Source organism: Aristolochia californica, unplaced genomic scaffold (genome assembly GCF_029961685.1).
Source record: "Aristolochia californica isolate CCGP_79_NKW_82.1479 unplaced genomic scaffold, dmAriCali1.0.hap1 SCAF_3, whole genome shotgun sequence".
NCBI classification, from domain to species: Eukaryota; Viridiplantae; Streptophyta; class Magnoliopsida; order Piperales; family Aristolochiaceae; genus Aristolochia; species Aristolochia californica.
The window spans coordinates 12,012,747-12,030,637 of NW_027181992.1; the positions used below are offsets into that span (position 1 = coordinate 12,012,747).

General features: G+C 39.8%; 1 protein-coding gene across 2 annotated transcripts in view; it reads left to right on the top strand.

Moving 5' to 3' along the window:
- Positions 1-404: 404 nt before the first annotated feature.
- The window catches only part of LOC137959861 (E3 ubiquitin-protein ligase JMJ24-like), a 35,564-nt gene continuing 18,077 nt past the window's right edge, over positions 405-17,891 (top strand). For both annotated transcript variants that reach the window (XM_068807260.1, XM_068807261.1), the window contains exons 1-8: positions 405-580; positions 3,152-3,853; positions 4,003-4,145; positions 4,246-4,345; positions 4,439-4,571; positions 4,713-4,767; positions 4,874-5,606; positions 15,727-16,056. In XM_068807260.1, coding sequence (XP_068663361.1) covers positions 3,326-3,853; positions 4,003-4,145; positions 4,246-4,345; positions 4,439-4,571; positions 4,713-4,767; positions 4,874-5,606; positions 15,727-16,056 — 2,022 coding nt within the window. In that variant the 5' untranslated portion in view covers positions 405-580; positions 3,152-3,325. The remainder of the gene's footprint in view (positions 581-3,151; positions 3,854-4,002; positions 4,146-4,245; positions 4,346-4,438; positions 4,572-4,712; positions 4,768-4,873; positions 5,607-15,726; positions 16,057-17,891) is intronic.

Here is a 17,891-nt window from a genome sequence, read left to right on the forward strand (position 1 = left end):
ACTAGGCCTTCTTCCAGATGATCGAAATTAAACCGTGGAGATGAAGGACCCCTTCATCCCCTCCATCGAGATGAAGCTTCATCTATGCTCTACTAACGACTTCAAGTGTTGAAGGGCGTTATGCGGTTGAAGATCATCTCATCCTTCAAGTTGACTAAACCCCCCTTAAGTTCAATTCAATTCTTTGTTGACTTTACCCCCTTAATACAAACAAGTGATTCACTTTAACTTTTAGTTTTCACTTTCGTTATGAAAATTATTTTTACTTTCCCTCACATTTTCGCTAAGAAAAATAGCCAATGTACTTTACAGTGTACTTTCTATTTACGTACAAAGTACAATAACCCCCCGTAGATCGAAACGGTTCTCGCGTTTGCTCCGGCTAAAAACAAAGAAAACATTTTCGCCCTGATTACGGCCTTCGCGTTGAACCCAGAGAAATAGGTTTCGGTTCAATCGATGGAAAAAGATCGGGAAGTGCAATGAGCCATCAACGCATCTTGACTCATGAGAACCTCTCCTAACATTTGTCTTCTACGCCTCCCACTGCCATCTGCGGTCGTTGCCGTTGAATGCTCAGGTAACCCTCTTATCTATATCACGAGTTTCTGCTCTCTATCACGTTCTTCCCTCCCAAAAGGACGATGGGAGGCTCCTCCCTCAATGCTTCATTTTTTTTTTTGAATGTCATAAATAAGTCGGACATTTCAACCATTTTGGAAGGTGTCCCCGTCTCCATTGCTATAGCTTTCAATCAGTTTGGAGGGTGTCTAGATAAACAATAAGTGGCAGAGTATTCTAGTTGCTTCAGTCTACGGGGAAGGTGTCTCAATGAACAGTAGGTACCAATGGATTTGTTTGTGCTGCCTTTTAGGTTAAGCACGGATGCCTAACTGCAACGGGGTACAACAATGGGGCGAAAAGCTTGATTATCATTTTTTATTTTAGTGAAGCTTGTGCTGTTCTGATGCTTCGTGTACTATAATTGTCCATTGTTTTAGTAATTTTTTTTTTCAGATGGTTCATTAAAGTATTTTGATACCTAATTTTATGTTCTATGATCCTTCTTATTTTCAGCAAATGATTTCATGTGTTGAGATGCATGTTTCCCGTACTATTATTACAAATTCCGTGGTTATTTGTTTTTAGCAACATATAAATTGAAAAATGGAGGGATTTTGCTTGAAGCACATACCCAATCAGGCTGCTGGATTTGGTTCAACCAGTCATGTCATCAATGGTTCATTATGGGCTTATTAATCTAATGCTGACACGTTCTTCATCGCTGAGGTTGGACTTGGAGGTAAAGGTGGCTGCTTTGGCATGTGAACTTGGTATGCAATGCAAGGGATATAGATAGAGAACGTGAAGGAAGAATAAATTCAATGGAGAAGTCAGGCTGGTTGGAAGAGAAAGAAAAGGAAAGATATGGTGGTGTAGGAATGGTAGAACTCGAGAGGGAGGGACAGGGAAGTTGAAATAGGGTCACGAGGGAGAGAGTAACTCGAGGGTGGGAGAGAGTATGAACATGTTGGATAACTTAACCTTTATGGATTGGGGGTCAACTGCCTCAAGGCTATGACCAAAGTTTGTGTTAGTATTTCTTAACTTGAATCTCAAGAGAATGCGTGTATTAGGAGCCCACATGGGCTTACTCCAATTCCTTTATTTCCTAAATTCCAAGACTGCCCCTGCTTAAACATTCTGTCTAAATGACTTCTCTAAATCCCATATTTGTCCTTACTAAAATATTGAAAATACTAGTTGTTAAAGAATAGTCCCACACGGATTAGTGAGTACAAATATCTTGAGTTTATTAGTTGAGAAAGAGGCTTCCTAAGGTGGTTAGTTATTTTGGGACGGGCCTTGGACCCAACTTAACTTGGTATCAGAGCAAGTACTCATATGTGGGCCTGCACCTAAACTATTTACTTGTAGAGCCAAAAAAGAGGGCCTACACCTAAACTATCCACTTGTAGAGCCACAAAAGAGGGCCTACACCTAAACTACCTACTCCTAAATTATCCACTTGTAGAGCCACAAAAAAAGGGTCTACACATGAGGGGGAGTGTTAAGGAATAGTTCCACTTGGATTAGTAAGTACAAATATCTTGAGTTTATTAGTTGAGAAAGAGACTTCCTAAGGTGGTTAGTCATTTTGGGATGGGCCTTGGACCAACTTAACACTAGTCTTACTTCTCTACTCTTGGACTTGCTTAGAGGTCTTATTAAGTGGACCAGATTGGTTCGTCTATGAGCCGAAAAACTAAACACAAAAACAATCCCTGCTCCTAATACTACCATGTTTCATAACAAAGGTCTTGGGTTCAAGTCTGATGGCTACTTGTACTATCTTGCATGTGGTTTGTGTTAACCAATATTTAGAAATGAAAAATGATTGATCCAGTGTTTTTATGTAGCGAAAGATCCCACAATCAATATGAACGTTAAATCTATCTAGAAAGGATGTTACACTTTCTCAAATCATGTTTGAGGAGACTATTTTATCTCATAATTAGCCTTTGCCAACTCTTCAAAAACAAAAAAAAAGCCCTTTTCAGTTTGCAAACCTTTACTGATTCCTTTTGATTAACAAAACCTTGATATGCTCTGTGTCAACCTCTTTTGTAAGCACTATCTAGAAGAGCAGATACTTGCATTTTCTTTTCATAATCTAGAAGAGCATTGGCTATTCTTATGTAATGGGTGATGTTTTAAGCTTGTGAGCAGGTACTTGCATTTTAAAGGCATTTCTTGTTGTTTGTGATTTAATTCTTCTGTCTTTTGAAAGTACATTTATTGCAAGTGATTATTTTATGTAAATATATGTTTTTATTTTTATTTTAACATTCTAGTCTATAAGTTCAAAAGGAAGGAACACATTCTAGTGTAGTGAGGATGAGCATAGAACATAGTGGTATCTGATTCTACTTTCTGAACAAAAGTTGGTATCAAAATCCTTTTATTGGTACTTGCAGATGTTTCTATTGACTTGCTTGATTCTCAGCACTTGCCATATTTTTATTTTGCTTGAAGGTTTCTTGTTTCATTTGTTCTTTCTTTGAACTGAGTTTTTTATTATATTCGATGTTTTATTGAATTTGATTCTCATGTGTGTTGACAAAATTAACATCTCCTTGTTGATCTGCAGGATTATCTGTAATAAATTTATTGCAATCTGTAGACAGTTGGGTCGAACTTGAACTCATAATGTGGGCTGCTGAGCTCAGAGGAGGCTAAATTGTGCTTGCTTATTTTTATGTTTCTCCTGGTGAACTGATTAGATGTATTGATTTACTTTTTTTTGGAATTAGTTTGTTATATAATGGAGTTTTCAAGATCAAATAATGTCGATGATAATGTGGGAATTCCTGAAGATTTGCGTTGTAAGAGGTCTGATGGGAAGCAATGGAGATGCAGTGCTTTATCTATGCCTGATAAGACGGTGTGTGAGAAGCATTACATTCAGGCAAAGAAGAGGGCTGTAAATTCTGCACTGAGAGCCAGCCTCAAGAAGGCCAAGAGAAAATCAATAAATGAAGGTGATATCTATTTGGAGAATAAGACTGATGACTGTGATGTATCCCTCGTGAATAGCGACAGTGAAGAATATCAGAATTCTGTGTCAATTAAGAAGCACAAGGAGAAGTCTTCTAAAAGGAGGCCATTATATTCTCCTGAAAGAGTTGCTATGAAAAGCTTGTCGAATCAAAATTTTCTAAAGCTTACTGATGACTCATCTAGGGATGTTCATGATGAAAACCATCCAAATTCTGCTCATAGGGAACCTAATTCGACTACAGGTTCATTAAGAAGCAAAAACCAGAAGAACTCTAGCGGCGCCAATCTAGGGGTTAGTGGTGTGATCTCAATGTGTTTTACAGCTTTGTTGTCCTTGTCTGTATCTAGGGGAGTTGCTTCCTCTGCCTTAGATATTTGTGTTTTCCCCCCCTATTCCAGATTGTCTTAAAATAAATTATCCAAAACTGATCTGTATCACAGGATCAATCTAGTAAAAGTAGTGATTCGTCTGCTGAAGCCGGCGCACAAACTTGTCATCAGTGTCGGAGGACTGATAGAGCAACAGTTATCTGGTGTCTGAGATGCGATAAGAGAGGTTACTGTGATGTCTGCATTTCTAAACGGTATTGTTTTAGATGTGTAGGTTGTGTTAGTTAGTAACATAGATAAACTTGCATAAGTCTGTGAGTTGGTAGGACACACATGATGTTGCTGTGTTTTCAGGTACCCCGACGTCCCCATCGAGGAGATCCAAAGGGTCTGCCCAGCATGCCGTGGGGCTTGTACTTGCAAAGCCTGCTTCCATCCAGATAGTTTGATTAAGGTTTCTCTATGGACAAAATTACTAGTCCAAACTTATTGCTAAGGCTTATCAGGAACCTGTTAATCTGTTGTTTAATAAGTGGATCTTTGACAGGTCAGGATACGGGAGATTGCTCCCAGAGATAAACTTCAGTACCTGCATCGCCTATTGTTCTTAGTTCTTCCTGTCATAAAGCAAATTCACTTAGAGCAGTCCTTTGAATTGGAGCTTGAAACTAGAGTTCTTGGTAAGGGTTTCTGATGGTCCTGTTGGCTGTTAGTGTTTTTTTGGGATACTGCATGTTGGTGGGTGAAGACTCTGGAGGGGTTGGAACTTCTAGTATAGAAGAAGTCTTCGTATGATGTTTTCACTTCTTGCATTCTCTCAGGTGTCAAGACAGATATTCCCAGGGCAAACATACATCCTGATGAGCTGATGTGCTGGTATTCTTCCCAAATATTGTTGTGCCTTGTTATCTATTTATTTGACAGTCAGAGCATGAGGTTTTTGCATTATTTGCTAACAGGCCCTTGTTCACTTTGTTTGCAGTGACTGTTGTAAAGTGCCAATTATTGATTATCATCGTCACTGTCCAAGTTGCTTGTATGATTTGTGTCTTACTTGTTGCCGTGATCTCCGACAAGCTTCTCTTGCAAGTGAGACTGCAGAACTATCAGAAAGTCAGAAAATAGAAAAAGATGAAGGTGGAACTACGGTGGCAGCACTGCCTGAAACTGTGAGATCTGCAGATGCATTCGAGTTCTCACATGCTGTTCCTGACTGGAAGCCCAATAGTGATGGTAGTATCCCTTGTCCTCCAAAGGAGTCTGGTGGCTGTGGATGCCAGTCATTATTATTGCGGCGAATTTTCAAAATGAACTGGGTTGCCAAGTTGGTTAAAAATTCAGAGGAAATGGTTAATGGTTGTAATGTCTATGGTATGACTGGGCCCCAATCATGCTTTGCGTGCAGTGGGGCAATGGCTTCTGGGTTGTCGGAATTATCTGATGCTAAATTTATCAAAGCTGCTCATAGAAAGGATAGCAATGACAATTATGTGTATTGCCCAGCACCCCAAGATATCAAACTTGATGGCATCAGTCATTTTCAAACACACTGGCTTAGAGGTGAACCGATTCTTGTTAAGCATATGGCCGATCTTTTGTTGACTTCTAGCTGGGAACCAACTGTTCTATGGAGAGGAATCCAGGAAACTTCAACGGATTATATTAAAGAAGATAATGGTATTGTGAAAGCCGTTGACTGCCTAGACAGGTCAGAGGTAGGCTTTTGAGATTCTGATAGTCATCATACACCAACTCATTGTGATAACCTTTTATGTCTTCAAGAGTGAAGGAAGTTGTACTGGCTGTGTAGAGCAACATTCACCTAATAGGACCCTTATCTGGGATCTGAAATTGTGCTCTGTGCTTCACATTGTTTTGGATAATTTGGAGAGGCTAACTTGGACAAGTCCAGGTCCCTTCAACATACACAAAAAAATTGAAAAAATTATAAGAACATTAAAAAAAGTAAATCTAACCTAAGAATGTAATTTTTGTTCTACTTTTATTATCTATACTGGTAAAATTACAATTCTAAGCAAAACAAATACATCGATTATGTTCATTTCAAAAGCAAAAAATATCTATCATGTTGGAAAAGCAGTAAACACTATATATTCTATCTATTTATTCAATCTGGATAAGTTACCATCTAATGCTGAAATTAAATTGAGGTAGTGGCTTTCATGACTTAGAGAACATTATATGCTCATCAATTTTGATTGTTTAGTATAAATTTTGTGGATCCATTAGATTAAAGATATTTACTTTTTTTCTTAGATTTGAAGCTTGGGTCATCTAATTCGAGACTTAAAAAAGGGTATTATGGTTTGAATCACTTAAAGAAAATCATACCATAGGTATTGATAATTGGTAGAAGGCAGAGGTATTTTAGTCATTCAATAATTGTAGTAAATCTGTAATAATGTAGCTAGAAGACCCCAGGTTGGTAGTGGAGTTGGGGTAGTTATTGTGCAACTTTTCAGTTTGTTTAGAATTGTTTTTTTGCACTTATGTACTCATCCCCATGTAAGTGGCAAATTAGTCTTTTGTAACACATTTAAGTGGATTAATAAAAGGTAGATGGGGGGTTCCCCATCGTGCAGGCTCTGTCATGAGCCCTTTCTCTCTACTCTTCTTCCTCTTCTCTTATTCCCTCTTCAATCCCCTTTTTTTTTTACATGGTATCGGAGCAGATCGGTCCGGAAATGAAGATTTAAAGCAGACTTCTTCTTCCCTAAGGCCTACATGCTCTCCAGGATTGCATTTCTCAACTAACTCTGCTGATTGTGCATAGAGGATTGTTTTTTCTTTTCTTTTGTGCATTAACCTAAGGGTTAGTGTATACTACTGTTGGTCTCAAACAGTTAATTGTGAGATTTGTGATCTTAGAAGGATCGAACTACTGTTTGGAGAAGTTACTGCTTACGCCACCAAGCCAAGGACATAGGTCCACTTGCGCAGATTGAATTGGAGTTGTATTTTCGAGATTTCAACCTCTCAATTGGTCTGATTGTTACTTCAAGAGGGTTTATGCATATTAAAGGTGATTTTTCTCAATTTTAAATGAATTTTTGTGGATTGTGGAACCCACATACCTGCACATATTACTTTTGAATATGCTAGGTGTTCGATTAAAAGGTGTGTATAAAGTTGTTGTGCTATTGCTATTGTGTTGGTGGCTGATTATATGATATGGACATGTCAGATTCTGGAGAGGTGATTAGATCCTTAGAAACTACAGAAAACGAAGAATTCAATCAGATTACTTTTGTAAAACTAGATGGGAGGAATTATTTGAACGGCTCTCTAGCGGTTAGGAAGATTTTGATTGCAAAATGGAAAGCCAAATATATTAGAGAGAATCCACCTGTTCAAATAACTGAAGATTTGGAGGCTGAGGACCATCAAGTACATATATGGATGCTGAACTCTATGCAATCTCATGATAAAAATTAGGTATCAGTTGTGAAACTGCTATAGATTTGTGGAAGATACTAGAATCTATTTTTTATTTTTTTTATCAAGAAAACAACTTGTCTCATGTGTATGAACTATATGTTAAGTTTTCCAACATGAGCAGGGGAAACAAAATTGTGATGGAATCTGAGATACGTGGGGTGTTGCAAGAGATAGCGGTACTTCATCCCTTTACTATTGATTTTGTGAAACTAAGATAAAAGGTTGCACAAATACAATTTACCAGATTTATGGATGGATTGGGGCCAGAATATGAGGCTCTAAGAGCACAAATTTTAGCGGATGATGATGTTCCCACTCTTGAGAAGGCTTATAATAGGGTAAATAAGAGCAGAGAGTGCAGTGGTGTCTAAAACCAGCTGGGAATCTAAAATTTCAGATGCTGCAGCTCTTAACCTACCCTCTACTCCTCGATTTGAGACAGCTAGAGGGAGAGGGGGTGGTAGAGGACATGGTCATGATGAAGGAGGTAGAGACCGAGGTGGAGATAGGAAATGTTTACATAGTAGATGGACCAACCACAATTCAAATTAGCGCCGGAAGAAATTTGAAAAATTAACATGGGCAAACTTCTTTATATCTAAAGACACTGGAAGTGCACATGAATCTGTCGTTATTCGACTAGATGAAATTCGACAGTTACTTGGGACAACTGACTATTATACTTGTGAGACTATTGTGGCTATTACATCATCTTTCTCTCATGCCACTCTAGCTGGGACAGGTACGTCTGCACTACATGTTTCTTCTCAGGCATCATGGGTTATTGGTTATGGGGCGTCAATCCATGTGTGATGTACATCATCCTTGTTTACCCATTTGTCCCTACTCCCTCTTGTAATGTCATAGACATTAGTGGAAGGATCTTCCTCTTTTGTTATAGGTGGAGTGGTGATCCGATTTGTCCAGTCCGCCATTTCCAATGCCTTTATTAGTTTTTTTGCAGGCCTCTACAAGGAGGAGTACTCCCAACGCCCAAAATTCAGTAATCTTCAATTCTCCCAAATCCTCCCTCCCCCCCCCCCCCCCCCCCCCCCCCGGGCTTTGGCCTGTCTGATAGAACTTCCTTTCTCATCTTTGGAAACTGAGAAAGCCACTCTCAGGATTGCCACTGATCGTGTCCCTGGCCTTGACGGCTTTAATGGAGAATTCTATCACTGCTGCTAGCCTCATCTCAATTCGGATATCCAAGCATTGGTCCAAGATTTCTGCTACAATGGCATCACATTTAAAAGCATTGGCGCTTCCTTCATCTCTTTGGTCCCTAAGAACAGAACCCCTGAGAAATTTGAGGAATACCGGCCTATTGGTTTGATTTCCAGCCCCTATAAAATTCTGGCCCGACTCCTTGCTAGAGGACTTAATGTTGTCCTTCCTCTTGTCATCAATCCTGGTAAGAGTGCCTTAATAAAAAAACAAATCCATCCTTGGCTCCACCATGGCGACACATGAACTTCTTCACCATTTGAAGGGCACTAGAAGACCAAGGAAGAAGCTTTTGATCGAGTCAATTAGAACCTCCTTGACTACAGTCCTGACAACATGGGATTTGGAGGCAAATGGAGATTCTGGATTCACAACTGCATTTCTTCTGCTCACTACTCTCTCCTTCTTAACGGAGCAATCATTGGATACTTCCATGGCTCTAGGGGAATCCAGCAAGGGGATCCTCTCTCCCCCCTCCTTTTCAACATTATGGCTGAATACTTAGTGGTTCTAACCCGTGTAGCAAAAGAAAAAGGATGGTTACTCCCCACGTCACCTCACCAGGAGTTTGATGTTCCCCTACTGCAATTCGCTGATGACACCTTTTTTTGGGGTTGGCATGATGGATGAAGTTAAAAAAATCAACGCCCTCCTTAGCCTCTTTGAAGTCACTTTTGGGCAAAAGGTCAAGTGGGGGAAAGCGTCCATTATTGGCTTCCACATTGAAGATGACCAGCTCAGACAAATGGCCTCCTTTCTCTGTTGCGGGATGGGTCTCTCCCCAATATACACCTGGGCCTACCTCTATTCGACTGCTGACCAAATAAGCTGTTATGGTCTCCGGTTATTGAGTGTCTGAAAAGTCAGAATTGCCACCTGGAGAAGTCAACTTTTATCTAAAGCTGGAAGGATCACTCTTTTAAATTCATGCATTGCCAGCATCCCCAACTATTACTTATCTTTTCTGCGCTGTCCGGTCTTGCTTTGCAATCAAATTGATGCCATTAAGCTGCGTTTCCTCTGGCGGGGAAGTAATGAAGATTTTAAGTATCATTTAGTTTCCAGGAAGGCCATCTGCCAGCCAAGGCATTATGGTGGCCTGGGCAGTCGCTCAACCAGAGACATGAATATGGCCTGCCTTCTGAAATGGTTCTGGCTCTTCAACTCCAATTTGGGCGTTATCTGGAGGTCGATGGTAGCTTGCAAGCTAAATTTGGGCTGCTCTTGGTGGAATTCTGGTGGTAGAAGAATCCGACTCTCCCCACTTTGGCGATCCTACTTCCTGCTTCTCCAGCATTGGGCGAAGGGTACCTTGCTCTAAAGCGGGCAATGGTAGTTCTCTTCAATTCTGGTATGACTGGTGGGTATGGGCGGGTCCACTCTACAACCACTTTGCCCCCCTCCTTTGGATCAGTGTGAGGAAAAATGCCTCCATAGCTGGGATGTGGACTGATTTTGAGGGCTGGAATATGCATTTCCGTAGGTGTCTCTCTGATGATGAATCCAATCTCATGGCCAGCTTTCTCCAACTCCAACATATCAGAATTCGGACGCACACTTCAAATAGAATCTTGTCGCAGCTGGAAAGTAGAGGGTCATTGTCGGTTTCCTTGGCTTATCACTTTCTTGGCGTCTGATTTGCAAGTTCCGCCCCCATGTAACTACCATGGCCTGGTCCCTCTCCGCTCCGTCGAAGATAAAATTCTTCTTCTGGTGTGCCATTGGAGACAACATCCTTATGGCTGACATCCTAAGAAGACGAGGAAATTCCCACGCCACCTAGCAATGCACCTTTTGTAATTCCGATGGCGAAACCATCCCACATCTTCTCCTGCATTGCTGCTATGCTTGTACTGTCTGGTCCACCATTCTAAACAAGGTCAACATCAAATTCTGCCTTCCAAACAACCTTACTGCTGTGGGTCAATTCATTCTTGGTATTCGGCTTCCTAAGCTTAGAAGATTTCTTCTCTCTACCTGCCCTGCCCATATTCATTGGACCATTTGGAAGGAACGCAATCAGAGACACTTTGCTCACAAATTCTGAACTACTGAAGAACTTTGCATTTCCCTCACTAGTCAGACCTCCACCTGGCTGCACATTAAGAAGGAATTTGCTTGCTTCATGAGCACATCCCTCTGTCACAATTGGCACCTTCTGGCTAACCTCTCTGCCCCCTCCCCCGTGCTCCGCCAAACATGGCCTGGAATCCACCTCCACTAGGTTACATCAAACTCAATTTTGATGGTAGTGCTTGTGGATGCCCGGGTATTGCTGGGATTGTCTTCACAGATTCTTAGGGGACCATCCTTTTATCTTATGCTGGTCCATTGGGGTTAGCTGACTCCATTGAAGCGGAGCTCTCTGCTCTCCTCCAGGAGCTTGACCTCTTCACCGTCCACCTCATCGAGCCCCTAGTCATTGAAGGTGACTCCTAGATCGTGATTAGTTGGTGCCCCTCCATTGCAGAACCAACTTGGAGACACTGGCTGACCTACCATTATATTATGGACATTGTTTCTCCCCTTCTTTGTATTTGGACTCATGTATCTTGCTCCGCCAACTTGTTGGCAAACTTTTTGGCTAAACAGGGCGCCTTCTTCCAAGCTCTCCTTGTCAAGAGTGTGCCTCTTTAGCTCCTTGTATTCCTTCTCCTCTTAATAAAATTCTCATTTTCATAAAAAAAGGTGAATGAGTGCTTCAACGAACTCATTGTCTTTCCTTATCATTCCCAAAATTCTGTTAGCTTACTGTCTGTGAGTCAAATTACGAAGTTGCTAAATTGTTCAACCACCTTTTTTCCTTCTCATTGTGTGTTTTGGGATTTGCAGACGAGGAAGATGATTTGCTCCATACATGAAAGGGAAGGCTTCTACCATTTAGATGCTACTCAAGCCAATTCATAGACTGTAATGGGAGCCGTTGCTATGACACCTTATATGTAGCACCTAGGGTTGGGACATTCATCTCCTTTAAAGTTGCGTCAGTTTATTCCTACTCTTCCTTAAGATATTTCATTTTACTGTGATCGTGTCAACTTAGGAAGCACCATAGGGGTTCTTTTCCATTGAGTAGTAGCTATAGTACAATTCCTTTTGAGTTAGTCCATTATGATTTCTGGGTCCTTATAGGACGTCCACGTTGTTTGGTTTTCATTATTTTTTAACTTTTATAGATGGCTGTAGTAGAGTTACCTGGTGTATATCCTTAGAGAGAAATCTGAAGTTTTTGATGTATTTGTCAAAATTTTCAATGAAATAAAAACTCAATTTGGTGCTTCAATTTGAGCATTCCGTTCTGGGAATGGTCTTGAATTTATTAATAATTTTTTTCCATCATTTTGTGCATCTCATGGAATTCTTCATCAATCATCATGTGTGTATACCTCACAACAAAATGGGGTTGTAGAATGGAAAAATTGTTATTTGTTAGAAGTAGCTCGTGTTCTACTATTTCAGATGAATGTCCCCAAGTTGTATTGGGAAGATGTTATTTTGGGGAGATGCTATTCTAATCTTAGAATGCCACTGTAAGTTTTGAAATTGGATTTTTCCTTATTTGAAGTCACAACCATGGTGTTTGGTTCCTTGTGTTTTGTTCATTTGTTCGTTCTCCCACTAATAAGTTGTTTCCTCAAGCTGTAGAGTGCATTTTTCTTGGTTTATCTTCGTAATCAAAACAGTTACAAGTGTGGTGATCCTGCTAATAGGTAAACTTACATTTCAGCAAATGTAACATTTTTTTAGTGCATCACCTAAACTCCATCTCACTATTGAGTCTCCTATTCTTATTCTAGTTATGGATAGTCCTGTTGTACCTTCCATTGTTTTGCCTCATCCACTATTACAGGTATATCAGTGTAGAAAATACACAACCAGCAAACCAAGAATGGATTGCAATTAAATCTCTCTATGGATTGAAACATAGTCCTTGGGCTTGGTTCTATAAGTTCAGTAAGGCTGTCATAACATTTGGGTTTGTGTTTTTTGATGAATGGTGCTTATATTGATAAAAAGGAGAAGAAAAATTTCAAACCTAGGTCCAGGGGCCTGACTCCACAACAAAGTGTTGGAGAGAAATGCTCGCCTTGGCCTGGGTGTCTGCCAGGTGATTCGCAGAGCGGGGAATGTGATTTCATTTACAGCTTAAATGGGAAAATAAATTACATATTTCATTAAGCATATCCCAATGACGCATGGGGGCCTGACGGAGTTTGCACACCAATTGATAATCACTTTTGAATCGCCTTCAATACAAAGAGGACCAGAGAGGTGGCTAGAGAAAATTTTCAGCCTGTGCAACAGTCCCGAAAGTTCTGCTGTGGTAGAGTCAGAGTTGCCAAGGGGGCATGCATAAGAGAAGAGGAGGTCACCAGTTGCATCATGGATAACACCACTGAACCTTGCTGGACTCGGGCAACCGAGAGCACTTCCATCAAAATTGAGTTTTATATGAGCATTTGGGTTTGTTAGGAGCCACTGTGATCATTCCTTGTTTATTTTAGATTGGTCATCTGAGAGTATAATTCTTGTAATATATGTCGATGACATTGTGCTATCTGGTAGTGATTCAAGGGGATAGAAGAAGTGAAACTCTAAGCAGACATTTCGAAATCAAGGATCTTGGGTTTCTCAATATTTTATGGGGATTGAAGTAGCAAAGGCAAGCAAGAGATAGTTCTTTCCCAAAGGAAGTATATTACTGACATGCTATGTGAGTATGGTCTTTTAGGAGCCAAACCAGTGAATACTCCTATGAAGGTTGGTCATAACTTGTGGAATGAGAACAACCTCTTACTGAAAGATAAGACCATGTATAGAAGAAGACTAGTTGGACAATTGATATATGCGACTTTCTCCATTCAAAGTTCATCTTGAATCAACTCAAAGAATCTTGTATTTGAAGGGAGCTCCAGGCAAAGGGCTATTTTATGCTTGTTGTGATAATCTAAAGATTGAAGGATATTTTGATACGGATTATGCTAGATTGAAACTTGACAGGAAGTCCACTATAGGTTTCTGTGTATTTCTTGGAGGAAAACTTGGAAGAGTAAGAAACAAAATTTGGTAGCAAGTTCCAACATTGAAAGCAACATTGTAATTGGAAGCACATTCCTCGTTCTGCCAATCATTTGGCAGATATCCAGGCTAAGTTGGGTATTTCGCTCCAACACTTTGTTGTGGAGGAAGACTCACCTAGCTAGATTTGTTTGTACTTTTTTTTTTCTTTTTAATAGTTTATACATCCTATTTCAAAAAAAAAAAGTTCCAACATTGAGGTGGAGTATAAATCAATGACCCACCCTGTTGTTAGGAATTAGATGGCCTAATTCAAAACTATTGAGAGCAATAAGAATAATCGCAGAAGAAGAAAAAAACAAGCACGAAGAAAGACACAATATTTATACAGGTTCACCTCAAGGTGAGACTACGTTCTGTCTTCCGCCGCTACAGAAATCAACTATAAAGATGAAATAGTTTACAAGAAAAGATGCTTCTCTAACCTCTCTCAGTCGCAACAAATGATTTTCCAATATGATGATGAAACCCTAACAACGGTGCCCCCAAATATAATGAGAAAATTAGAGCAACCAAATTACAAGTGTGAAATCCCCAAACTAGCCTTAATGAAACAACAGTCAATATATCATGGGCCGGTCTGTTCGTGACACATTATAAGGTGTTAATTAGGCTCCACAACTTAACAACTATGAGTGAGCTCATGTAGATTCATTATGTATTAAAGGAGATTAAAGTTATAGTTGAAGAGCCTATGGTGCTTAAGTATGACAATATAAAACTACTTACATTGCGAGTAATCCTGTTTTCCATAAGAGGACAAAACATATTGAAGTTGATCTTTTGTGAGAGATGTAGTAATTGATGGCAAAGTAATTATCCCATATATTAGGACTACAGAACAGATTGGTGATATATTTACAAAACCTCTTGGGAAGCGAAATTTTAATAACTTTTGTACCAATTTGAATTTTTTGACATATACTCTCCAGCTTGAGGGGGAGTGTTAGAAGTAATGGGCATTTTAGTCATTTCATAATTGTGGTAAATCTTTAATAATGTAGCTAGAAAATTCCAGGTTGGTAGTGGAGTTGGTGTAGTTAGTATGCAACTTTTCGGTTTGTTTAAAGACTGTTTTTTGCCACTTACATACTTGTTCCCATGTAAGGGGCAAATTAGTCTTTTTGTAACACAACTAAAGTGGATAAATAAAAGGGAGATGGGGGTCGATTTTCCCCCCATTGTGCAGGCTCTCTCACGAGCCCTTTCTCTCTACTCTTCTTCCCTCTTCAATCTCTTCTCTTTCCTCATTTTCTTACAATAATGATATTATTTTCTAGTGTATTACATTATAAAGGGCATTTTGCAAGCACATACTCATGTTAGTAGTGTCTAAGAAAGATCAGTTTTAGCTAAGTTAGGTGTAACTTTCCCATGATGGCATCATAAACTGTTTTTGCTAAATTGGCTACAGCATTTGATAGAAGAAATTACATCCTGGAGCATTAGTCTCACAGTAAATGTTTGTTACACAGTTGAACTAGCTGAACTAGGTGAGTAGGTGAATCAGGCTGTTCGTTTTGGTTAACTTCCTGGTTTGCATTTTCCATCTGGGTCGGGGGTCTACTCTGGTGTTCACCCCTCACTATATTCTATGTTGTATGACTCAGAAAACGCTTTGGCAAATCATAGAAGATGACTTTGTTTTTTCCGTGCTGCTAGATATTGTAAAATCAGGTAATAAAGGAAGGGGAAGACAGAAAATTGATAGTCTGCAGTAAAAGAGAAAGAAAGAGTGGGGGAAGAAGTCTGCTGCAACTATTGGAAAGGGTTCCCGCAAGCCAACCTCCCCCCCCCCCCCCTTTCCATAGCTATTATCTACTAAACAATATTAAATTACAAAAATACCCCCAACATATGACTAAAAATTAGGAATTATGAGTTAACTAGCAAAACTGCCCCTGGCATGTATCTTGACATATTATGTGGCGATTATCTTGTCATGAAATTCAAGCATGCTGATTACAGAAAAAAGCTTGAGATTGAAAGAGACTCACTTTAGAAGTGATGAGAGAATTTGCTTTGCATCTTCTGTGGGTCTTCTTGTGATCCATTGATGGTTTTACTTGACAGGTTGAGATTGAAGTTGGTCAATTCTTCAAAGGATATTCTGAAGGATGCTTAAGCCGAGATGGTGCGCGTCATATGTTGAAATTGAAGGACTGGCCACACCCGAGTGCCTTGGAAGAGTTCTTGTACTACCAGAGACCTGAGTTTATAAGTAAATTACCATTGCTTGAGTACATCCATTCGAAATGGGGTCTTCTAAACCTTGCTGCAAAACTGCCTCATGATTCTTTGCAAGCTGATGTGGGACCTAAACTCTTTATTGCATATGGAACATCCGAAGAACTTGGTAGAGGGGATTCAGTGATCAACCTCCATGTGAATATGGGTGATGTGGTAGGTGTATGTTTGATATTTATATCTTTGTTTTCTTTTCTTCATAAAATTTGAAGGCTAAAATATGTGACTTATTGTACAGTCATTATCCTTTGACTTTGGGTATTTCCATTGACTGCTGTCGTTTTTCTTTAACCAGTTTTACTGCCTAGATAAGGTATATTGTGAAACTGTTGAGCACAATGAAATTTTGGAAGGTTTTGTTCTCTGAAGTAGTCCTCCTTGTCTTTTAAGATTACATGAAGATTTGCTGTACAAAATGATGAACTGCAGTACATATGTTTTATATGAATTCATGAAAACAGCATATTTACTTTTTTAAACACAAAATGGCAAATTAGACGTATCATGCTTGAAGAGTCAAACCTGATTGTAACAATTGTTCAAACGTGTTTCTCTATGAACTATGCTAGAGTTCAAGGGAAGGTTAGTCATTTCAGATTGTATAATAGTGCTGGTAGTGCTCTATTTGTAGTCTGTTAAGTTGGAGGGTCAAAGATGTAACTTTTATTCTTTTTTTTTTTTTTTTTTTGGCTGTTTTCTGGCTGTATTACATGAAAGTGAGCTGAGTTTTTTTTTTTTTTTTTTGGGTGTAATTTCATTTAAGAGATTGATAAAAACCAGATTGGGGATCAAGTAGAGTTAACAAACTGATACCTCTTTCACACAATTCTCTCTTTCTTCTTCCCTCTTTCTCCACCACATCTCTCTTCTTAACTTCTTCTTTTCCACTCAATTTTACATGGTACCAGAGCACTATGGTCCATAAGAGAGGAATTCAAAGTCTGTTCTTCCTGTTCTTCTCAGTCTACACATTCTAGAAAGTGAATCCCCCACCTATCTTCTGTTGATTACTCTTAAAGGTCAGTTTTTTCTTCCTTTTGTGCCATAGCGTAAGGGTTAATGGCTTGTGCTACTGTCCGAACCATAGTTTAGTATGTTTTGTGCCCCTAGAGGGTTAAATTTCTTGTGTAAGTAAGGTCTGGATCAGATCTGTGCCTGCACCATCATTACTAGGCTGTAGGTTGTGCTTGCACAAGCCATTAGAGTTTGAGTATTCGTGTTTCTGGTTAGTTTCTGCATATTTTTGTGCATCTACTGCTCAAGTTTTTCTCAGATCTATATAGAAAAGACTGCCTTAATTGGCCCAAAATCTAGCAGCTTTATTTTGGCCGTTTGCCTCGCACTGCTTCATCTCTTCTCGAAATTCCCTTATCCCAGAAGGAAATCGAAAAAACAGTTTTGCGTATGGCTTGCGATCGTGCCCCGGGTCTTGATGGATTTAATGGAGATTTCTACTGTCGAGCTTGGCCAACCATCAAGGAGGATATTTATTCGATGAGAGGGGCATCTCCTTTCGGAGCATGGGTGCCTCTTTCATCTCTTTGGTTCCCAAGAAGAGAAGTGTTGAGATCCCTGGTGATTTTTGGCCAATCAGCCTGGTCTCGAGCAGATACAAGATCATTGCCAAACTCTTCACTAATCGGCTTAAGACGGTTCTCCTTCTAGTAATAAACCATGGTTAGAGTGCATTCCTGAAAGGCAAAAACATATTGGACTCCACTATGGTGGCTCATGAGCTTGCCGAACATTTTACCTGCTCGAAGAAGTCAATATTCGTGCTAAAGTGAGATTTAGAAAAAGCCTTCGACCGGGTAAACTGAACACTTTTGGACGATCTCATGTGCCACATGGGTTTTGGAGATCGACGGAGATACTGGATCAAGTGCTGTTTGTCCTCCGCTTCGTACTTTCTCATCCTAAATGGAATAACTTGCGGGTGCTTTAAAGGCTCGAGGGGGTTGGGACAGGGCAACCCTCTCTCCTCGCTCTTA